Source organism: Hyaena hyaena, unplaced genomic scaffold, assembly GCF_003009895.1.
Source record: "Hyaena hyaena isolate Hyena2069 unplaced genomic scaffold, ASM300989v1 scaffold_109, whole genome shotgun sequence".
NCBI lineage: Eukaryota > Metazoa > Chordata > Mammalia > Carnivora > Hyaenidae > Hyaena > Hyaena hyaena.
Genome location: NW_024080740.1, coordinates 1,700,481 through 1,725,752, shown reverse-complemented (window position 1 = coordinate 1,725,752; position 25,272 = coordinate 1,700,481). Strand labels below are relative to the sequence as shown.

The following is a 25,272-nucleotide window of genomic DNA, read 5'->3' as shown; positions in this document are numbered from 1 at the left end:
AGGAAAAGAGCTTCTGTCTATTTTTGGGCGGGGCGGGGCGCGGGTGCGAAGACAGATTTCCATGCAGTTAGGGAATCACCGCATCTTGGAAAGTAACTAGTGTCTATTAACCAGAACCTTTCTAAAGTAATTTCTCTTTGCAGCCTTTTGAAATTGTCTGGATTCTTGGAGTGTTAAATTGGAAGGTCAGATACCTGTGCCAACAAGGCACCAGCAAGTAGAAAGGGTCTGGGGGTGCTCTACTAAAGAAACATAAGGAAGCAAGTTTGCTCCCTTTGCCCACCTGCCTCTGGGCCTCAGCCAAGTTGAAAGGCAAAGTCCCCTCTTCCAATGGAGCAATTCGTTCAATGTCTGCCAAGGTCATACGTCTGGAGGGGAACAAAAAACAGGCACAAACAACAACAAAATACAAGTTTATTTTCAGTATGGAATTTTAAAACGTTCCTTTTTTTCCGCCCCCATATTTCAGAGTCCTCTTTAATTTGGCTTCTTTTTCTCCCAGTTTGCTGCCCTCCTCCCACCCCCAACTCCTAACCTCCTTTTATTAAGCTAATTAGAAAAAAAAAAAAAGGCCAACTTACCCCCGTGGCTCATATAAATCTGCTAACTGAAACAAGATGTCAACTTCCATGGGTGTAACCTGACCAAATTTCTGAGCTGCCAGAACAAACTCCTCTGTATGGAAAAAGAGTTAAAAGGGAAAGACTCAACAAGGAAGAGCCGCTAAATGCAGTGTTAACTCAAGGCACTGGAATGAGTGAACATCACACAACTTTACTATCACAGAATTCAAGTAAATCCAAATAGGATAAGAATTTTTGCAATTCTTTCATTTGTCTGGAAGAAGTGTGCCGAATAATTTCTCTAATATTGACTTTAAAAGCTTGGTGTCTCATCTGAAGGTTATGAATAAACGACACAGTATGTTATTCAAATTGCAGGTCCGAGAAAACAAGGAAGCAGCTACGAAACTACACAGGCATCAGTCCTGGGAAGTTATATTAATGACACTGTGGAATTCTTAAGGGACTTCTCAGTTTAAAAAAAAAAGAATCCCATTAAAATGCTGATACCTTGTTCTGAGGTTGTCACCAGTATTAAGCTTATGGAATTCCTCATGTACTTTTGAAGGCTGAAAACTCAGCTCAGGTTTAGCATGATTTGAAAACATTTAAGAAATTTTGCATGGTCCCCTCATTCAAAGACTGTCTTCAGTTTATTTAAAACCTGCTGAAGACTTTTGCTTTTGTTTGTCCCATCAAAGAATGGAGAACACACATGTAACATATGGTTAATATGTGTCAATGGGATAGAAAAATCTATTACATTAACTCTCGGTTGCCTTCTTCACCCTAATAATAATGTACCAAGATACCTGTAGGCAAAAATTCAGATTTATTCTCACTCACCCTTAGTCACCTCTACATCTTTCCTGTTGCCAGCCAGAGTGCTGTAGATCTTTCTAATGAGTTCCATGTTGTTAAGGAGCGAATTAAATCCATTAAAATAGGAGAAACTAACTTGATGGGATGTAGCACCTCCAGCAGCCTCAAAATAAGGGGAAAATAAGAAATGGGAGAAGAACAATAAACGAAAGATTTATAGAATGAAGAAGATTCTGAAGTACATATATCAAATGAGAGTTTTAGAAGTAATCAAGAATGCATGTATAAGTAGAAATGGCCATAAGTATTTTCTTTTCACATAAAAAAAAAAAAAAGCTATAAGTGCATTTTAAAAGTAACTGCAACTAATCATGACCAGAGCTTATATTCTCCACACACAAGTCCTGGAAAACTAAATAAATACGTGTGTAGGATTATAACAACAGGGCCAGTAGTAATTTACAGAGTTCAAATTTCAATTGGAAATGTTTTATAAGTTTGTTTATTTCATCTAATGAGCAATTCTGAGAGGCTCAGACATGCACAACTACACTCTACGCATGTACACGTGTGTGTGCTTATATATGTAAAACTATATTATACCAACACAAACACAGTATGAAAAGTGGTCAAGCTACCATTAATATCATGATCTGTCACGTTACTTATAACTAGCAATAAATACTCATTTAAGTCCAGACTTTACATCGGTGGGATTTCTAGCAAACAAGCATATTACGGTAAAATTATGAGATGTCATATGCTTTGATGGGAGTTAAAACTGGCCAGGATTCTGATAATCAGAATTTGTAAGAAACCGTATTTTTTTTTCACAAGGGTGGGGGGAGAGGGAAACAGATATCACGTCCATTATGAATGGAACTTCAGTTTGGGGTTTCAAATTCTATCCTTCCCTAACAAGGCAAAATATTTTTATTAGGAAAGCACTTCTTTATAAGGTAGCAACCACATAAATCTTCACTTAGTAATCATTTAAAATAGCTGACATAAGAGTTTAAAGTGGAGTAGCGAAGGGCAGCGGGAAGAAAGAAAGGGAGTTAGATTAACACGGTGCCAGAGTGGAAAAGGCCTTGTCAGATTTCCGTGCCTCCAAAAAGAGGCACCAGGGGAGAAAAAAAGTGAAAAGCTACCCTGAGTTCCTGCCTATGGTAAAGCATTCTGGGAAACCCAGAGCATGGCGAAAACACCCCAAAAGTCTTCTCCCTGAGACTACCAAAGCACAGTGTAAGGGTTTCCAAAACGGCGTGACCGTCAGAATGACCTGGGAAGCTTTGAGATTAGATTCTAGGACCTCACCACCTGTAGATGATAAATCCGGAGGCCTGGAAGAAAACTTAGTTATCTGTACTTTTCCTAAGCATCCCTGGAGATTCTTATGCTTGTGACCAAGGCTTGGGAACCTCCAGCAGAGAATGTCATAGGACACCTTCAGGTCAGTGAGGTAAGGAGAGGGGCTGGGCGCCCCACTAAAAATGGAAGCTACAACACAGGACAGGGCCCCGCCCATCCTACATGCCACTGCTGTCTCAACACACACACGGTGAATGAACGAGTGAATCTAAAGTTTACAGTTTCTGTTCTGTTGACCAAAGAAATACACCTGCGTGCACTATTTTTTTTTAATGTTTTGTCTCGGAGAACAGATAAAAGAGAAGATTAGCATTGGGCATACCTCCAGATATAAAGCAAAATTAACATGAAATTATAAAGTTGTTTTTACTTTTTTTCTTAAAACCAGTTAATAAGTTTCTTTGAGACAGTCCGTGTTATCCAGGTACCAAATCAACCTACACACTAAAACTAGCCAAAACATACTCTGTTTCTAAGTCTGGTAATATATGGGATCACATTAAGAAAATGTTAGTGTTTTAAACTGAAAAAACTCTACGTATTTTTTAAGAATTGTTTTAAAATCCTTGTTTACTGAGCTTTTGACAGGTAATATACACCGCTTCATTAGGGCAAGTTACAACTTACAGCTACTAGACATTCTTCTACAAAAGGCGTCAAGACATGGGGGCGGATGGTGACCATGATGTCTCGAAAGTCAATGGCTGTAACTTTTCCAGTCCTGGCATTGTCCCTTTGCACAAAGGCTTGCTTTGCATGCTCCAACTGTATTTCCTACAAAAAATGAAAGTGGAATAACTTAAGTTTCTCAATTACTACAAAAATCTGCTCAATTGCAAATTAGGGTGAAGAAATACAGATTATATCTTGATTTAACACAACTCACCTACTTGTTAAATAACACCTTCAAGCTATCATCTTCTTCCACAGAGAGAACTTTCCTCAGACCTATGAACATGTCTTGTTCATGAAGAAATGCATTCTACCTTAAATCTCCTACCCAGAGAAACCAAATCACTTCCATGCTCTGCTAGAGTCCAAGGACACAAAGAAAATAAAAATTGGAATGAAGTTTGGTAGGTTCAAAGGTATGTCCAAACCCAACTTTGGTGATGCAGGTGATCCAATGAAAAACATCTTGAGGACATTAACCTCCCTCCAAAGGAGACAGAAAAATTCTTATTAGTAACCTGCTACACAAATGTGTGACATAACACCAAACCAAAAAGGGTGGTTCTCCTCTGGAATATGCTATTCTGCTAACATGTAGTTTCCGAACCTTGATGCCTTTGGTACCTTGGGCAGGTTAAGCCTTTGTCATGGGGAGCTGCCCTGTGCATCCCTCTGTCTCCTTCCACTAGATGATGGTAGTCCCTTCACACCCAAGAGCGTAACAGCAGGAAAAAAATGCCTCTGGCAGGCGCGCATGGGTGGCTCAACTGGTTACACGTCTGCCTCCCGATCTCAGCTCAGGTCTTGGGCCCCACACTGGGCATGAAGCTTCCTTAGAAAGAAAAACAAAAAAGTCTCCAGAGAGGCCCACTGGTCCCGAAAAAGGGCCCCTGCTCCAGAATTAGGAACTGGATGGTATGTGGGTCAGAGGTGGCACACCTGTAGCAGTACCACTATTGTAAATCATAGGATCTAAAGATAGGAAGCCTGATTTAAATGTCCAGCACTATTCACAGGAAGTAAGTATATATAGAAAATAAACAGCCTCCCGTCAAAACCCATCATGTGCCATGTAGGAGAGGCATCCCTTCCGCAGACCGCATTTTATTATCTCTCTCACAACACTGCCCATTTCCCAAATGAGTCCTTAGAGTGAGATCTAATCTCCAGGTGCCTGGGTGGCTCAGTTGGTTGAGCGTCAGACTCTTGATTATGGCTCAAGTCATGATCTCATGTTTCGTGGGTTCAAGCCCTGCATCGGGCTCTGTGATGACAGTGAAGAGCTTGCTTGAGATTTTTTTTCTCTCCCTCTCCACCCCCCTTTCTCTCAAAAAAATAAAAAATAAAAGGGAAAATAAAGAGTGAGATCTAATCTTTAGGGAATTAAAAAGCACCGTTGATGTGGCTTTCAAGGACTTCAAATTATTTAAACAAAAAGAAGTTTAATTAGCTGATAGAGAATACTATTCTTTTAAACTTTGGCTAGATAATGACTTAGAGTAGTATTTAAAAAACCATCCTTATGACATACTGCAAACTAAAGCACAGCAAGTGACACAGCCTGACGGTGCTTAAAAGTGCTCTATCTATCTTCTTTTCCCCCTGAAAGGTGGGAGATGAAGGAAGCTTGGTAAAATAGTGATAATAATTGAAGCTGCACAATGGGGACATGGTGGGTCACAGTATAATATACTTTTCTACTTATGTATAATTTAAAAATGTCTACAATAATAAATTTTAAAAGATAATACATTAGTAAGAATCAGAGTTCTTACCCTATTCAAAAGCCTCTTCTCAGTCACAGCATCTGCTAGTTCTGATCCAAGCCTGCCCTGCCCAAAGTCTCTTATGGGTCCCTTACCTCCCATGGTAGCACTTCCACTCAAATGGGAGGCATCTGTCAGCCCTCTGTCCTCAAGTCTCCTCACTCTAGTCCCCTAAGCCTTAAGGATTTCTCAGAAGGCTTGACTCTCAGATCCATATCTCCCACCCCTATCTGCTGGACCAGAATCCCTAACTGCCCACAGTGTACGTCCACGTGGGCAGCTTTTAAAGATCATGCAATTACACATCACTAAACCCCAGACCCTATAAGGAGCTACTCTCAGCCTGGTCTCCAGTACCCCATGCTCAGCTCTTCTAGACCTTCCACACACCTTGACCCCGGTCTATACTCCTCTCTCAAATGCCACCACTTAAGTAAATATAAGTAGGTGTCTTAACTGCAAATAACTGATCTGATCATGCGGCTCCCTGCTTGAACCTCAATTATAAGACTTGTCTTATTCCATTTTACTTGAATCAGTTGTTTAGATTCCTGTGTTTCCCTCACCTTGCCAGGGAAAAGAGACTATGTCCTGTTCATCCCTCTACTGGTGGAGGCAGAATGCTTTAGACATACTAGGCACTCAATAAAGCACATCCATAATCTTCAATGATAGGCAGTCTATAAAACCAACTGAATGAACAAATCACACTCTACTGAACAAAAGGGGGTTCTCTGTACAAGTGCCTCCAATTTAAGAGGAAGGAAGAAACCAACTGTTAAACACCCGGTATGTACTCAATTGAAAGGAAATCAACACAGTCTCCCTTTGAATTGCAAGACCTACTGCTAAAGCTATTGTAAGGCAAGATTACTCTCAACAACGTCAGAAGGTTTGTTCAGTTATTTATCATTTCTCCTAGCTTACAACTCAACTAGTCTTAGGGATCCTCAGACCACGACACCAAAAACGGCATCCCTTTCCCTGAGCACCCCATTTCCTTGGCATTCCTGGTCACTTCATTTCCTCAGAACACTAAGACCAACCTATTCGGAATCTCAACTTGGGAAACAGACATCAAAGTGGGGGTGGATGCTCACACGGCAGAACAGGGAGTGCATCTGTAACGAGGATGGTGTCACTACCCATTTCTGTGCCGACACTTCGGGATGAAACATTTACTAGCAGGGATTCCTTGATCACAGAACATGAACGTGTTTTGAACCCTAATGATGAACAACTTTAGGATACAATTCCAAAAGCTCTGAAAGACTGAGGACATCATAAATTTCAGGAAAAACAAGAAGCTAGCTGTACATGTTCTCTAAATAGTAGGATATGGTGAAAACATTAGCTAAGTGTTTCCTCAAACTAAAAGCAGCCTACAGGAGATGTGGGTTGCCTTGTGAAGGACATCTGTTTATGTTGTGACTGTTTCTTCTTCTGGGTAAAGAAATGAAGCTATGACCTCAGCCAAACAACAACCGTGTTAACAGCATTTAGTGAACATATATTATGCACCAGATGCTGTTCTAAAGCATTTTAGAGTAATAAACTCGCTGCTCACAGCAACCTGGAAAATGGACACTATTTTATTAACTTCATCATAGCAGGTGAGGAAAGTGAGGTCTCTCCGGAAGCAGTGAAGCTGGACCGCAAACCCAGGCAGTTCTGCTCACTGACAATGCTCCCAACGCCTCAGCACGCCGCCTGGGGAGCCTGCATAATGCTGCTGTCAAGAGTCTGACTACAAAATACATCTGACAGTCAGGAATCTTAATAACTATGAAGAGACAAAAATTCAGTTTGCTTTTAAATTATTCTTGAGGCTCTAGATTTTTTATTGCCAATTTTCATGAGAAAACAATAACGTTTCTGAGACTTTTTCGTTAAGGAAAAAGTCTTGTGTGTGCTCAGAGTGCTAGGACGTTTCTCCCAACAACTGCAGAGACCGTGGAGACGGAAACCGAATCTAAAGCTTTCTTCTCCTGGCCTTGCTCACTTATAACTGCAAGAGACTACGGAAGAGAAAGACAAATAAGGAGGCCTGTGGGAGCCAACACAGAGAAATTCTATAAATAATTTGAGAATGAATGACTTTTGAAATAAATATTCAGGCTCACTATTGATGGCAGAGTGACTTAAAATCAAAGCTCTTCACTAACACCTCTAAAGCTACTTGAAGAAAACCTAACACATACACGTAGATCCAAGACGCTGATGGTTCCCAGATCTGAACCCAGGGGGATAAAAGTGCGGCAGACAGTATTTGGTATGCATGGTGTAGGACACATGTAAAATTGCGGTCATTTCCAAAATGAGCAGAGGAGGAGAGAACAATGGGAGAACTAACCTTTTCAAATATATAAAAATTAAAGGACCTTCAGGTAAAAAACGAAGTTAGACTAGTTCTTGATATTGCTTTAAACTATCTATATATAGGGATCAGGTTTTAGCATAAAACACAAAAGTATTTAATCTGTACAGCTGTTCAACAATGAAATGGGCTCCACTGTAAAGTAGCACGTTTCCAGTCACTGGCAATATCTGTCCAACAACAGGCTGGGGAATATATGTCAAGGAATTTGTTTTATTTATTTTTAAGAGAAGCAGTTATGGAAGCAATATGTTATGATGACAAAAATCTGAAGTTTGGAGCAGGAATGAAAAGAGCTCAAATATCAATCATGACACTCCTGGCAGGATTAGGAGAGAATGTATCTTAGAGCCCCAGCTACATCTACGTAGAGGGTGGTAAAAACCACGCGTCATGGATGACAGCCACTTACTAAGTGGTAGCTTTGCTCTTTGTCAAGGTGAACGGTTTAAAATCCTCCAAAGACCCTTTCAGTGTACGTTCTTTGAGTCTTTCAAAAAATCGCCTAGTAAGGAACAGTGGTTCTGCTGAGTCATTCTGAACCGTCCACAAAAACAGGGAGAAGACCAGATAGAGAGGAGAACAGTGTTAACAGCTGAATGCCTAAGCCCTCACTAGAGGACAGGGGCTATGCCAAAAACTTCGAAAATGGTATTTCATTTAATCCTCACAATAATTCGCTGAAGTGATACTATCTTCATTTCACAGAGAGGCCCCTGAAGCTCTGAAAGGTTAAGTAATGAGTCCAAAGTCTCACAGCTAGGAAGCGGCAGAGCCGGGATCTATACCGAGATACTGTCTGATTCCAACAATGAGAATTTTAACCCCTAGCTTATATGCTGCCTTGGGTAAAATCATAAAGAGCATTGTAACAAATAACTGAAAAAGAGATTTTAAGAAAATCTGTTTTGGTGAGGATTTGTATATAAGAATGGAGCAAGACAGATCTCAAAGAATTCTCACCCTGGATGATGAGGGAGATAGAAGAATCTACCACAAAGGAACAACCCAAGGGGAAAGAGATGAGGTGGCTGACCACCATGAGAAATTTGAAGCAGACGAGTTTAAGTTATAAAGAGAAGTTGAGCTACAGGGGATCCTGGGTGGTTCAGTTGGTTAAGTGTCTCAACTTCGGCTCAGGTCATGATCTCCCAGTTCATGAGTTCGAGCCCTGCCCCGGGCTCTGTGTTGACAGTTCAGAGCCTGGAGCCTGCTTTGGATTCTCTGTCTCCCTCCCTCTCTCTCTCCGCCTCTCCCCTGCTTGCTCTCTCTCTCCCTCAAAAATAAACACTAAAAACTAAAGAAAGCTAGAGGTACAGACAGAAATGTACATGTGGGAAATGGAGATAGCAGGATTTCAGAGGGAAGAAAAGCAAAGGCGAACATTCGTTAAGTATTAAAGTGTGTTGTGCTCTAGGTCCTGTTTTCCTGTTTCATCTCTTTGAACCCTCCCAATGGCCTTGGGAGGTGGGGCCTATCGTCACCTCCATTTTGTAGATGGGAAAATGAGGTAAAGTGTAGCCAAGAGTCACATGCTGCTGAGGCTAAAACTGGATAGGCACCTGCACGATCTGGCTGTGGAGCCACAATCATAACCTATTTACCTACATAGACTGTCTGCTCCTTCTAGGGGGAAGCCTCCGGAAAACCAGAAGAAAGAAATAACAGTTGCAGAAAACAGATAGGTCATCCCACAGTACACAGAAGACAAATATGATGCAGAGCAGACAGATGACAAAAAATGGAACTGATATCTAAAGAGGGGACTACAGGGGCACCTGGGTGGCTCAGCCAGTTAAGCATCCGACTTCAGCTCAGGTCATGATCTCGCCGTTCATGAGTTCGAGCCCCACATCAGGCTCTGAGCCTGGAGCCTGCTTCAGATTCTGTTTCCCTCTTTCTCCTTCCCTCCCCTCCTTGTACTCTGTCTCTCTCCCAAAAATAATAAACATTTAAAAAAAAAATAAAAAGGGGAGTACAGACAACAAAACGGAGGGCCTGTGACCTTGCAGGAAAGCCAGAGAGCTGGGAAGATGGCACAGGGCCATTGGTGCCAGGCACGGGGTGCCCACAAAGTGCTGTTGAGGGGGACAGCGGGGACTAAGGAGAAAGGGCCGTCCTTAACCTGAGGCCGGAAGTCATCGAGCAAGGAGCAGCACAGCTATCTCGAAGGCAGTTCTGCTCAAGCACATGAAAGGAGGCCCAATTTCTCTTTCTTATTTGCCAGTGAACGGTTTTCTGTTCCCGCTATTCTGGCGCATGATGATTAATGGAATAGGCTTTTACTGCCACAGTTTCCAACTACTCAACACACCCATTCAGATTGCTGGAGGGAAAGAAAAAAATCAGACTCTTCAAAATTGCTAGCTGTACAGAAATAAACATATAGAGGGGGTTATACCACTTCAGGTCTAACATTCATGCTTCTAATAGTTCCAGCCCTGTCATTTCCTTAATAATCTCCAATTTTCAAGTGGGTATATTTTGAATGCAAAAATTCTCTCCACCTCTATTCAGACATGCAAGTTTTGTGCTTCAGCCTGAGGATAATTTATCAGAACAAAAACAAAACAAAACAAAACAAAAAAATAAATAGACCGACAGACCTTCAAAACAAGTAAGCAGATCCAGATGATTTATATTATAAAGCCAAGAACACCAAAACAAGAAAAAAGACCCCTGGCTAGCTTGCACGTTTTATGCTTTGTACAGTTACGAAATTTAAGAAAAAATATCTAAAACTTTAATAAAAGCAGAGAGTTATCAATAAGGATATGACTCAAAAGAATTCTTGTTTAGAAGTGGGGGTAGAAGACTTCTGGGGAAAATACAGGTAATTCTTTAAGAAAACAGGGAACAAAATGTATAAAGGTTTGCTTTAGAAATACAGTATTACAGTTAGTCCTACTTCAAATAAATTCTGTATTACATCGAGTATCAGAACTTGTATACTATCGAACATATAAGCAGGCACTTCATTTTCATAATCCTACACAAATCTGGAAGGGTAAGTCTAGTTAAAATCAAGATCCACATATTAAACAGAGTTAAAAAGGGACACAGCAAAGGAATAGGTAGAGAGATGAGCAGTTCCCACTGTGAACAGTTCCCATTTCTGTGCACCCCACATTCCACCCATGCAGTCAGACTTCCAGAGTTCAGGGTGAAATCTGACCCCCAACTCCCTGGGTGGGACCTTTAATTGAGAGTCTTTGGAGGTGGTGTTGCCCATGGCCCTGCACACACAGCAACACCTCCACAGAAACCAAGTACAGAGCGTTTTCATCTCGATTTCCTTGCTCTTCTGATTTAATGTTAAACTTCACAGTGGGTAGCAGCAGCAGAGATGCTGTACAGAGTGCTCATTTTTACCAGGATGCTACTGTGAAAGCCTGCACACCAGGCTGCTCAACAAAACAGCAAGCTGATGAACACCATGGGCACAACAGCACAATGAATTCTGATTTCCTTTGCCCGGAGAGTAGAAAGTGCCACGTGAATGAAATGTGTCCTGCATCTATTTCTCTGAGCGACTGGGATATTACCACATCTCTGGTCACCCATCACCAAACCAGCAATGGCTTCCAACAGAACGCAAAACAGAACCTAATCTCCTGGAAGAGCTGAGGGCAAACAACATTAGCTACTTTTTTACTCATTATTTAATTTTGGAATATCAAGTTGATGGTGTATTTCGGAAACAGTACTGAAGCTGCATTGCAGACCCCATCTGGTCCAGCTTAAAGATCAACATAAAAAGCAGTCGCATGTTAAAAATGCAAATATAATCATGGTCTCTGGCTACTAAAGATCCATGGTCTAGAGATTTTAACTAATACAGGTGGCAAGGTGAGGGACACAAGGGAGGTACAAAGGGCTTGGCTTTCTCAGTCCTAAACAAGGACCTTGTTATTGTCCACTAACCTGTTTAAACAATCATGGCTTTAGTGAGTTCTACTACTAGAGACTGGCTTTTGTTCACACTTAAAGTGTTCTATCGATTCTAAAACCTGAGAATTTGATGTTGCCATGGTTGAAACTTATGTCTCCTTTTGTTTGGTGGTGGTGGGGAACAATTTCTTTTTGTGTTCAAATGAAGTGTTGTCTTCTACCAGGACGCCATGGTAAATACAGCAGCAAACCGTAAGTGATGGTGACTGGACGACAGCTGACTAGCGAACCTCTGACCCCTGGAGGGGCATGGGACAACCGCACCTGGGAACAGTAGACTCACAGAGCTCTACTCTCTAAGGCTCAGGACCTGAATAACTAAAATGCCCATTTTACGCAGAAAAGACTAGGCTGGATCTGCATGCCATGCTGACCCACAGGCCAAAATAATGGTCAATTTCACTTAACAAAAAGAACAAAAGTTGTTTGGTTGCATTTTTAGCATGACTATGCTTCAGCACCCAGGGGGACTGCCGTGAAACTCGAGATGTGTGCGCATCCAGGCTAGGGCACGAGACACAGCGCTGATTCCCAGCTCTGTCAAATGGGATTCACCTGCCTGCGTTCCATTGTCCTCTTCTGACAAAAGGGGACCTGAATAAAGAGTTATGGTGAAGCACCCACGCCTTGGTGTTCCAGGCTCTCCACTGGATCAGGTAACTTTATTCTTAAGCTCTGTTTGAGGAAGACATTAAAGAGGATTTTTAGCCCCATTCCCTCCCAAGTCAACAATTCTGTTTTCTTGGGTACCTAAAGCAACCTGAACTTCAATATCTGGCCTCTTCGCCAATTCAGAACATTGTTGACTTCTTGATGATTCCTTTTCCTAGAGCAAGAGGAAGAAGGCTTTTGGAAACAGGAGAAATTTCCTGACTCCATAAAATGGGGAACAGAATTTCTTAGATATGCCCAAGTCTGTGGGCCCATAGATGGGCCTCCTATAATATCATCTTAACTCCAAGGAATTAAGGAGAAGAGCTGGAAACAATCCAGCCACCCGCATGTGGATGGTGATTATAAGCACAGCACTGCTCTGCAGCCCCTCATGAAGACTGCTTCCTCCGTGCTCCCTATTTCAGGAAACCATCATCATCCTCCTACTTACCTGAGCCTAAAATTCACCTAAAAAAAAGACGTGAACTGTGAGTTTCATATTATCCTAAACTGTCTCTATCCTGCTAAATCACCAAGCCTGGTCAAGCCTATCCCCCAACTTCTCTTAAATCCATTGGCTTTGGCTCATCACCATTACCATCCAACCCAGGCCACTGCTGTTTCTCTCTTGGATTAGAAAGTGGCAAACGGGTCCTCCTGTCCTCAGTGGGATTTTCCACACAACAGCCAGGGCAATCACTCTGGAACACAAATCTGATCATGTTTGCCTGTTTAAGCTTCCTCCTGACACTGGGATGAAAATGTGAAGACCTGATTCTGAGCTTTTAGTCAGGGTTTTTATAGTCCAGACTGGTTTCTCAATGTACGGCTCTTGCACAATTCAGGATGTTTGTTTGAAAAGTCATTTGTTAGGCCCTATCCAGGCCTACTGAATCTGGGCATAGAGACCAAGAACTTTATTTTTTGAAATAATCACCTCGGGGGCACCTGGGTGGCTCAGGCAGTGAAGTGTCCAACTCTTGATTTCAGTTCATGTCATGATCTCATGGTTGTGAGATGGAGACCCTGCATCAGGCTCTGTGCCGACAGTGAAGAGCCTGTTTGGGATTCTCTCTCTCCATCTCTGCTGCCCCCACCCCCACCCCCCGGCTTACTTGCATGTTCTCTCTCTCTCTCTCAAAATAATACATAAACTTCAAAATAAAATAATCACTGTGGAAAAATTTTGCACAAAATTTGAAAAACATTGCTAGTGATTTAGGAAAATTAAAATCAACTTCAATTTCATCTATCCCACCTTGAGCAAGACCAGATAATTACTCCACGCCTCTATGTGCTCATCTTTCATACAGAAACAATAGTAACTGCTTAACATTTAAGATGACTTTAAAGACAAATATGAGTAAAAGGATTTTCTCAGATATAAAAATGTTGTGAGAGAGGTAGTTAAAAATAATAGATTTCTAGTTAACACATATACTGCATTTGATAGCAATCATAGACTTTTCTATTCTCAGTCTGGAGTAACTAGAATCTCCTATGTGTACATTATTTTTAAATTACTGGGGGCGTCTGGGTGGCTCAGTTGGTTAAGTGTCCAACTTCAGCTCAGGTCATGATCTCGCCGCTCATGGGTTAGAGCCCCGCATTGGGCTCTGTGCTGACAGCTCAAAGCCTGGAGCCTGCTTCGGATTCTGTGTCTCCCTCTCTCTCTCTCTCTGCCCCTCCCCCATTCACACTCTATCTCTCTCTCAAAAAATGAGTGTTTAAAAAATTTATAAAAAATAAACAAATAAGTAAAATTTCATTATATGTGACATATATACCGATGACTATAAAACATCATCAAAAAGTCATGGGAAATGACAGTAACACACACCCCTGTTAAGGGCCTTTTTGTTATCATAACTGGCAACGAAGGGGCAGGCGTCAGGAATGCTCAGTGTCCCGCAAGGCATGGCTGTACACCCCCCATTCAGAAGCATAGCCTCTTCCAGGAACAGAAGCTAACTCTTCATAGCCTCGGCCCTGGAGACAATGTAATAAAATGGCGAATCCCTCACATGTCTATGATCTTATGGAAGAAATTTAGCTCTAGAATAGTTTCTGTGTACTCTTTTGGGGTACTCCTTTGGGAACCAATGAAAGCCAGGAGCATTTTCCCCAGAAAATTACCTGTAAATGCAAACTTTTGCCTAGAGTCCATTTTTTCTTTTGCATATAATAGGGGATAATGATAATTACCTCTCAGGGTATTGGGATGCTATTATCAGAAATAGAATATTTAAAAGCACTTTGTAAATTATAAAGATTGTTACTTCTATCACTTCTATTTTCCAGAGTGAATCTTGGTACCAATTCTACAGAAGAATTTGGCAGAAAAGTTTAAGAGGCCTTTCACTCTGTCCCTCACATTTGCCTCCAATGTCCACTCAATAAAAAATTCGAAATGGATCTGAATAGACATGTCTCCAAAGACCATAACAAGTGGCCAATGAGCACATAAAAAGATGCTTGACATCATTAGTCATTAGGAAAATGCAAATCAAAATCACAAAGAGACTCTAAAATGAAAGACCTCAGTTTCTCATGTGGAAAATGGGGCCATTAACTAGATATGTCTGGCCCCTGAGTGTGCACTTTGGACAGCTACCCTAACCACAGTCTGAATTGGTTTGGGCTTTCTAGCTGAAAAACCCTACTGAGGGGTTTTGTTACGAGAAAGCAGCCTTGTAGGCAGCACACACCTGCCTATAGTTGTTCCTTCTGAGTCCTCGACAAATAAGCACAGAGCAACCTCTAGACTTGGACATTATAAGTGTCCAAGAAGTTGTTATCTCTGCACCTCTTTCTTGGCCTTATCTTTGCACAAGGCCTCTCAACAAAGCTTGCATGTTCAGCAAACATTTGCTGAATTGGGTGGTTTGTCCCAACCAAGCTAGTAGTAATCACAGCACAAGAAATACTTGCATAAAAGGGAATCGAGAGCAAAAATAAACTGTTGGGACCTCATCAAGATTAAAAGCTTCTGCACAGCTAAGGAAACAACCCAGAAAATTAATAGGCAACCAACGGAATGGGAAAAGATAGTTTCAAATGACATATCAGATAAAGGGTTAATATCCAGAATCTATAAGGAACTCACCAAACTCCACGCCCGAAAAACAAACAACCCAGTGAAGAAATGGGCAGAAGACATGAACAGACACTTCTCCAAAGAGGACATCCAGATGGCCAACAGACACATGAAACGATGCTCAGCATCCCTCCTCATCAGGGAAATACAAATCAAAACCACACTGAGATACCACCTCACGCCAGTCAGAGTGGCTAAAATGAGCAAATCAGAGAACTCTAGATGCTGGCGAGGATGTGGAGAAACGGGCACCCTCCTGCACTGTTGGTGGGAATGTAAACTGGTACAGCCCCTCTGGAAAACAGTGTGGAGGTTCCTCAGGAAACTAACAAGAGAACTCCCCTATGACCCAGCAATAGCACTGCTAGGAATTTACCCAAGGGATACAGAAATGCTGAGGCATAGGAGCACATGTACCCCAATGTTCATAGCAGCACTCTCCACAATAGCTAAAACATGGAAAGAGCCTAAGTGTCCATCAACAGATGAATGGATCAAGAAGATGTGGTTTATCTATACCATGGAATACTACATGGCAATGAGAAACAATGAAATCTGACCATGTGTAGCTACATGGATGGACCTTGAGGGTGTTATGCTGAGCGAAATAAGTCAGGCAGAGAAGGACAAATATCATATGTTTGCACGTATAGGAGGATTAGGAGGAACTTGACGGAGGACCAAGGGGGAGAAGAAGGGCGGAAATGGTGGGGGAAAGGGAGAGAGGCAAACCATAAGAGACTCTTGAATGCTGACAAAAACTGAGGACTGATGGATGTGGGGGGGAGGGGGGGATGGGCATGAAGGAGGGCACTTTGGGGATGAGCACTGAGTATTATGTAGAAACTAATTTGACAATAAACTATTTGTAAAAAAAAAAAAAAAAAGAAATACTTGCATAAATAGTTAAAGTTAATACCACTTATGAACAGGAGTTCCATCAGGCATAGAAGAATATTTCTCCAAACTGTCTTCTATAAAATTCCATATATTAAAATCTATTTTTCAACCAGCAACCATAAAACTAGAACTAAGAATACAGGCATATGGAAATATTTGTAATATTTTAAAATATACATACATACCCACATAAAAAACTGTATTCACACTTACACATATACACTGTCACTCATACAGTTCAGGGTAGATGACAGACCTGGAGATAAACAGCAGCAGTAAATATAATAGTGTCAATAATGGGGTAAAAAGACGGTGGTCCCCATCATTTCTAAAATCCCTTTTAGGGGCGCCTGGGTGGCTCAGTTGGTTAAGCATCCGAATTCTCAGGTCATGATCTCACAGTTCATGGGTTCGAGCCCTGTGTCAGGCTCTGTGCTGAATGCTTGCTCAGAGCCTGGAGCCTGTTTCGGATTCTGTGTCTCCTTCTCTCTCTGCCCCTCCCCTGCTCACGCTCTTACTCTGTCTCTCAAAAATAAATAAATGTAAAAACAAAAAAAAAAAATGAAAATCCCTCTTAGCCAGGAACAAGACTCTAGGAAAGAGGCTTTGTATCCCTGCTTCTTCCCGCAACGCTATCATTTACATGTAAAGTATAAACAAGGCGAGTTTAGCTCAGAGAGTACCAAACCGATTCACCACTTTATGAGTTTAAAACCAAAGCACCAAACACAATGTAGCAGCACAGCATTTGGGCAGTGCCATGACCAGCACCACATCAGTGAGAGGGCCACCCATCCAGAAAGTACACAGATGAACACGCGAACACGGGAAGTCCTCAGAGCCACATGGTGGCTTTTAACACACTCATACTTGCTTAGATGCAAGCAAGTGACTGCTCACCAGTCACAAACAGGTGAACATACACAAAGCAGAGGTAACTCATGAATGTGAGACCTGAGTTGGCTAGAACCAACCCGAATTCCCTCTAAGACGTACCGTGGGATTGAACAGTGTTTTCTCTACCTACCACGAAGGCTCCCTGAAAACACAAACACTTCTCAGCTGTCTCTATGGCTGCTCCTCTGCCTCACCAGGTGACAGGTAGCAGCATGCACGGTGGCAGCTCTTTCGTGTCTCAAGCGGCCAAGCATCTGCTTTCACAGCCGTGGCGCCAGCCAGGGAGCTGGTGCCTATTTCTGAGCCCTGCCCTAGAGCAGAAAGGCGGGTGCATGCTTGACAAAGCAAGAGCCCAAAATATATAGGAGATTAAGCTCTCTCATATCTTTAAGAAGTTCCTGCCTAGAAAAAAGAGCCCTAGAGCCTAGAAAAAAGGAAGCAAACAAAGCATTTGAAGTAGAGGTTTGAAGCTATAGCTGCATTCAGAAACGAGTTCAAAGGAAGCAAACAAAACATGTGAGTGGGTGCGTTGGGTGGGGGTGGAGGGGTGACCCTATGGTAGACATCAAAACTGGCATTTCACTGACATTCACATAAAGTCTATCACGATACATCCATTAATTCCTTTACCTGGACCTGCAGTGGAACACAAAGGCAAGTCCCTAACAGATAATTATCCACCATTACCATTTTAATCTAGTGTATGTTCAGCAAACACTTGTATTCTGGCTACAAAGTCAAAATCATCCCATGCAGGACTGTGGGATGTTTTCCCATTTGCCATTACGAAAAGGAGTCAAACGTAAGTGGATGCCATACAAGTTGCAGCTAGAAACAATCAGTAATCCTTGAGTCATCTAATCTTTGACTCTGGCTTCTCCGTATCTTGAAGAAGGCCTAGAGGCCGCTGGAGTGGCTTACAGCCGACTCAATTCAGCATAATTGATACCTGCTTAAAAGGGAAATGTGATCATCCTTACTATTGCTAACATCCCATTAAGGCTAAAAGTTAATTAGGCTGTGTTCCATAAAGTCAATTTGAGGCATTTGTCTCAATAGCATTATTGTAATTATTCCTCATCAAAATGAATACCACCTCCTACTGCGCGCCAATGTCTTGTGTAAACAACAGCAAAAATCCAACAACTCACATTCCATTCTCCTCCTGAGTTATGTAAGTAGGTTTGTGTTTACAGAGAACTGAAAATGAGGATTCGTGGACATTAACATTTAAGACAAAAATACAAGGTATGTTTAAAACATCTTGTTTTAAGGCCAGGAAAAGAAAAGCAAACAGAATGACAAATTTTATATATCATAACAATAGCACAAAAAGTCAAAAAGAGAAGTGCCTGTTAAAGTCCATGTATTACATATGCTGGTGCCTAGAAGTGGACACCACGAAATGCTAACTGCCTACACAACACAGCATACGGGTGTGTGTTCTTGCGCCCTCCATAGCCAGCTGACTCCACTTTCCAACCACTTCTCAGAAGGCTCTGGCAAAGCCTTGGGTATACCAAAGAAATAGGGGCATCAGGATACCCCCTGAGGACATTTCTAGTAAACAAAAGAAGATGATTTCCCCAGCAAATCTTCCCTCAAGACCCAGAATTTAAACAGAGAAAAGTAATGGCCTTACATGTTTCACTTAAAATGATATTTTACAAAACATAAAATTTAATTGTTAGAGAAACAAAACAAATGCGTGAAGTCCAAAAGAAAGAGTGGTTTCTCATATGGCCTGCAGACCATACAGATATTGACCTCTAGTGACTAAATGCTAATATTGGAATTAAAACCATTAACGACGTTTGCTTCAGGGAGGAAACTAAACTGTAATCATATTTTGTTACTACTCTTCCATTGGCATCATCAGTGGCTCAATGATGTGATCATAATGGGGGTGGGGATTTTACGAGCAAGGTGTGAGGAAGTAGGCCAAGGAAGGTGCGCCCCAGAAATGTCAACAACTCCCAGAGTTTAACCTTGGATAAGGGCAGCAGTGAACAGTGATTCTCAAACTTTGCACCTCAAACATGAAATGCATCTGTGAAGCTTTCAATGCCCCAATGCCCAGGTTCTCCTTGCCCACCTCCCCAGTCAAATCTAATCTCTAGAGGTGGAAGACCCACATAACAATAGTTTTTAAAGCTCCCCAGGCAATTTCAACATGGAGTCAGGTCACAGACCCCTTGCTTTGTCTATAAAAGGCCTCAAGCGAAGTACTTCTACAGTTAGATGCTGATGATGACTTGTCCATTTGTTAAGGGAAAACAAAACATTGGTAAATAGCAGTGGAACGATTATAAGCCAAGAATTCAAGTTCCAATTTTGCCCCTACTGACTTATGTAGCTTTTCAGCAAATCACTTGATTTCCTGGGGCCTCAATGAATATTCCTTTACAACATGAAAGGGTTCTACCCAGTCTGTATAAATCCATCTAATCCTATTGTTTCTACAGACTAATAAACAAATACTTCCAAACAGGATGGTCTGGCCAGGTTAGCAGTTTTGAGGTAAAGCAGGATCCCGGTTTTACTTTACTCTTTAAGAGCTAGACTCACCAATAAAAACTGAGTGAATTCTGCATATGTCAGGTGTCTTTTCTTATCTTTTCCAAAATGTAGTTGTACAAATTCTGAATCCCAGTTAAATGGGATATGCTGATGAATTGTGGTCTGTCCAAAAACTTGTTTAACATCCTCTGAAAAGAGAAAAGAAAGACTGATTAAAACAAATGATGTTTGTCCTTATATAAACTGTTATTAAAAGGATATTGTTCCCTTCTTCTAGTAAAAAGCAACTCAACTTTAAAACCACACAGGTTATAAACCATGGCAAAAATAAAAGTTGGAATCTTCAGGCAGTCAAGAAATCAAAATTAATAATCCTACAAATAAAGAGAAAAAAATCAAGACACACACACACACACACACGGTTAAAAGGCAGTAGGAAACCAAACCCAAGTAATAAGCTACATCTAATATCATCATCTCACATGTTTTCAACAAATATTGTCTAGACAGAGTAGATATAATTCAATCTTTAGTCACAGGAAACACATATATACACAGAAACACATACAGCACTATCCAAGTCTTAAACGTAGTCCTTTATCAAGTTATTAAAAAGTTCTTGAGGATTTACATCAGGGAAATACAAATCAAAACCACACTGAGATACCACCTCACGCCAGTCAGAGTGGCTAAAATGAGCAAATCAGAGAACTCTAGATCTCTGGCGAGGATGTGGAGAAACGGGCACCCTCCTTCACTGTTGGTGGGAATGTAAACTGGTACAGCCCCTCTGGAAAACAGTGTGGAGGTTCCTTAGGAAACTAACAATAGAACTCCCCTAGAACCCAGCAATAGCACTGCTAGGAATTTACCCAAGGGATACAGAAATGCTGAGGCATAGGAGCACGTGTACCCCAATGTTCATAGCAGCACTCTCCACAATAGCTAAAACATGGAAAGAGCCTAAGTGTCCATCAACAGATGAATGGATCAAGAAGATGTGGTTTATCTACACCATGGAATACTACATGGCAATGAGAAAGAATGAAATCTGGCCATGTGTAGCCACATGGATGGACCTTGAGGGTGTTATGCTGAGCGAAATAAGTCAGGCAGAGAAGGACAAATATCATATGTTTGCACGTATAGGAGGATTAGGAAGAACTTGACGGAGGAACAAGGGGGAGAAGAAGGGCGGAAATGGTGGGGGAGAGGGAGAGAGGCAAACCATGAGAGACTCTTGAATGCTGACAAAAACTGAGGACTGATGGATGTGGTGGGGAGGGGGGGATGGGCATGGAGGAGGACACTTGTGGGGATGAGCACTGAGTATTATGTGGAAACTAATTTGACAATAAACTATTTGTAAAAAAAAAAAAAAAAAGTTCTTGAGGATTTAATAATGCCAGTTTTCCCAATCTATAAGCATGGAGTGCCTTTCCATTTGTTTGCATAATCTTCAATTTCTTTCATAACTGTTTTCTAGCTTTCAGAGTACAGGTCTTTCACCTTCTTGGTTTAGTTTTTGGTATAATTGTAAATGGGATTATTTTCTTAATTTCTCTTTCTGCTACTTCTTTACTAATGCACAGAAATCCATCAGATTTCTGTATATTAATTTTGTATCCTGTGATTTACTGAATTCATTTATCAGTCTAAGAGTTTGTGGGTAGAGTCTTTAGGGTTTTCTACATATAATAGCAGTTTGGTAATATTTTGCCTAGGTCTTTATGCTCATCAGAGATACTGGCCTCTGGTTTTCTTGCTTTGTAGTGTCTTGTCTGCTTTTGGTATCAGCATAACGCTAGCCTCATAGAATGAATTTAGAAACTTTCCTTCCTCTTTTATTTTTGGAATGGTTTGAGAAGAACAGGTATAAAGTCTTCTTTAAATGTTTGGTATTACTCACCTGTAAAGCCATCTGGTCCTGGACCTTTGTTTGCAGGGAGTTTTTTAATTATTGATTCAATTTCATTACTAGTAATTGGTCTGCGCAAATTTTCTATTTCCTTCCAGTGCAGTTTGGAAGGACATTGTTAAAATGTCTACACTACCCAAAGCAATTTACAGATTTAATGCAATCCCTATTAAAGTAGCAATAGCATGTTTCACAGAACTGGAATAAATAATTCTAAAATTTGTATGGAACCACAAAAGTCCCCGAATAGCCAAACCAATCTTGAAAAAGGAAAACAAAGCTAGAGGTATCACAGTTCCAGATTTCAAGATATATTATAAAGTTGTAGTAATCAAAACAGTACAATACTGGCACAAAAAAACAGACACATAAGTCAATGGAAGAGAACAGAAAATCAAGAAGTAAGCCCACACTTATAGGGTCAATTAATCTATGACAAAGGAGGCAAAAAGAATACACAATGGGGAAAACAGAGTCTCTTTAACAAATGGTGCTGGGAAAACTGGACAGATACATGCAAAAGAATAGAACTGGACTCTCTTCTTACACCACAGACACAAATAAAACAAAAATGGGTTAAAGACCTAAATGTGTCTCACGTTTATAAAACTATAAAACTCTTAGAAGAAAACATAGGCAGTAATATCTTTGACATAGGCCATAGCAACTTTTTTTTTAATGTTTTTTTTTTTTTTAATTTATTTCTGAGAGAGAGAGAGAGAGACAGAGACAGTGTGAGGAGGGGAGGGTCAGAGAGAGAGGGAGATACAGAATCCGAAACAGGCTCCAGGCTCTGAGCTGGGCGGCAGCACAGAGCCCCACGTGGGGCTCGAATCCACGAACTGTGAGACCATGACCTGAGCCAAAGCCAGACACTCAACCAACTGAGCCACCCAGGCGCCCTTTTTTTTTAATTTTTTTTTAATGTTTTTTTTTTTAAATTTATTTCTGAGATACAGAGAGAGAGAGACAGTGTGAGCAGGAGAGGGTCAGAGAGAGAGGGAGTACATTTTTCTAGATATGTACCCTCAGGCAAGAGAACCAAAAGAAAAAATAAACTAATGGGACTACATAAAATACCAAGCTTTTGTGCAGTGAAGGAAACCATCAAAAAAACAACAAAGCAACCTACTGAATGGCAGAAAATATTTGCAAATGATATATCTGATAAGGAGTTAATACCTAAAATATATTAAAAAGTTTTACAACTTGACACCAAAAAAACAATCTGATTAAGAAATGGTCAGAGGAGGGGTCCCTGGTGGTTCAGTCGGCTGAGCATCCAACTCTTCATTCTGGCTCAGGTCATGATCTCATTCATGGTCATGAGATACATCAATCCCCTCATCAGGCTCTACGCTGGGCCTGCAGCCTGCTTAAGATTCTTTCTCTCTTCCTATCTCCCTCTGCTTGGCCTCTGTGCTCTCGCACTAAAAAAATTTAAAAAAAAAAAAAAAAAAGAAATGGGCAGAGGACCCAAACAGATATTTTTTCAAAGAAGACATACAGATGGCCGACAGTCAAAAGATACATGAAAATATGCACAATATCACTAATCATAGGGAAAGGTAAATGCAACTCAAAACCACAACGAGCTATTTAAATACCTGTCAGAATAATTAAAATCAAAAAGACAAGAAATAACAAGTGCTGGCAAGGTTAAGAAGAAAAAGAAATGCTCACGCACTGTTGGTGAGAATGCAAATTGGTGTGGCCACTGTGGAGAATAGTACAGAGGTTCCTCAAAAAATTAAAAATGGAAACACTGTATGTTTCGTTAATTCCATTATTGGGTATTTATCCAGAGAATACAAAAACATTAACTTGAAAAGATATATGCAGCCCTATGTCTACTGCAGCATTACTTACAATAGCCAAGATACAGAAGCAATCCGTGTCCATCCACAGATGAATGAAGAAAATGTAGTATGTATGTATGTATGTATGTGTGTATGTGTATAAATAATGGAATATTACTCAGCCATAAAAATGAATGAAATCTTGCCATTTGCAATAACACGGATGGACTTAGAGGGTATGATGTAAGTGACATAAGTCAGAAAGAGAAAGACAAATACCATATGATTTCACTCATGTGTAATTTTTTTTTTAATTTTTTAATGTTTATTATTGAGAGACAGAGCATGAGTAGGGGAAGAGCAGAGAGAGGGGGAGACACAGAATCTGAAGCAGGCTCCAGGCTCTGAGCTGTCAGCACAGAGCCCGACGCAGGGCTCGAACTCACAAACTGCAAGATCATGACCTGAGCAGAAGTCGGACACTTAACCGACTGAGCCACCCAGGCGCCACCACTCATATGTGGAATTTAAGAAACAAAACAAATGAGCAACAGCAAAAGGATTAAAAAAAATAGACTCTTAAATACAAAGAACAAACTGGTGGTCATCAAAGGGAAGATATATGAGAGGATGAGTGAAATAGATAAAATAGATTAAGAGGTACAGACTTCCAGTTATGAAATAAATAAGTCCTAGGGATGAAAAGTACAGCACAGGGAATATAGCCAATAAGATGGTAACAATGCTGTGTGGTGACAGATGGTGACTACATTTATCACAGTAGGGGTGCCTGGGTGGCTCAGTCAGTTAAGTGTCCAACCTCAGCTCAGGTCATGATCTCACAGTTCATGGGTTCAAGCTCTGCATCGGGCTCTGCACTGATAGCTCAGAGCCTGGAGCCGGCTTTGGATTCTGTGTCGCCCTCTCCCTCCCCGTGCTTGGCTCGCGTGCTCTCTCTCTCAAAAATTAAATAAACTTAAAAAAAAATTAAATATCATAGCACTGAGTAATGTATAGAATGGTTGAATCATTATGCGCTCCATTACCAATTCTCAGATGTTCTCACACACTGGCTATGGTAAGAATGCCAGTCCTCAGGTAGCAAGCTAAGAGCCTAGAAGTAGCACCAACCTATGAGCATCGCACCAGCTATGTGGGAAGTAGAATGACGGCAGACGACACAGTGCCGTATCCAAGACTAATCCACGAGACATAACTACATAGCAGATCCCAACAGTATTCCGCATTAAGTGCTAACCTGCTACTTGTGGTAAGGAAAGAGAAGCTTAAGGAGAGAGGCACTTACACAAGAAAAAGAGGTTTCTTGGAAAAGACAGAACGTGATCTGGGTCCTGAAGGCTGACAAGGATTTACTGAGAGAATCTGTGAAGGAATCTGTGCAACAGCATGAAGAAGGGTTCATTTCCTCTAAAGTGAATTAAAGCTCCAATCAAAGTGCTCTGGACCAAAACCACCCGGGGTCACTGAGACATGACAGATCTGCTCTGGGCAGTGGCAGACACTAGGCTCACTCGCCAGCATAAATGTGGATGCCACATTTATGGTGAAGGAAAGGTTGCTGTGGGAAGAAGAGGTGTTCCTGGGATACTGTGGAGAAAAAGACCCGGGGTTTTTGTTTATTGGTTGTTTTTTTACTATTTGGTACAATTTCTACAAAACTCTCCTCACTAAAACTCCCCTCACTTACCTACTACCATAGGTTTACATACTCTGATATTATGAGACTGCCAAGTAGCTCTAACTGGACAACCCAGATGACTATGCGAGGGGAAAGGAGGATTCTTACTAAAGAGGAAAACGACCAATATTTCTACTCATTTTCATCATTAATCAACTCTTTTAAAGAATCAAAATATTAAATTTTACCACTCTGGAAAATTCACACATTTTCTCCAAAAACACTGGATAGGTTCCTAAATCCGAGAGTGCTTCACTCTGCTCTGA

General features: G+C 41.1%; 1 protein-coding gene across 2 annotated transcripts in view; it reads right to left on the bottom strand.

The window, feature by feature from the left end:
• SLC25A13 (solute carrier family 25 member 13) overlaps positions 1 to 25,272 on the bottom strand; it is a 188,159-nt gene that overhangs the window by 73,374 nt on the left and 89,513 nt on the right. For both annotated transcript variants that reach the window (XM_039236270.1, XM_039236271.1), the window contains exons 5-9: positions 19,639 to 19,778; positions 3,384 to 3,530; positions 1,410 to 1,548; positions 582 to 675; positions 284 to 368 (exon numbers count right to left, since the gene is read on the bottom strand). In XM_039236270.1, coding sequence (XP_039092201.1) covers positions 284 to 368; positions 582 to 675; positions 1,410 to 1,548; positions 3,384 to 3,530; positions 19,639 to 19,778 — 605 coding nt within the window. The remainder of the gene's footprint in view (positions 1 to 283; positions 369 to 581; positions 676 to 1,409; positions 1,549 to 3,383; positions 3,531 to 19,638; positions 19,779 to 25,272) is intronic.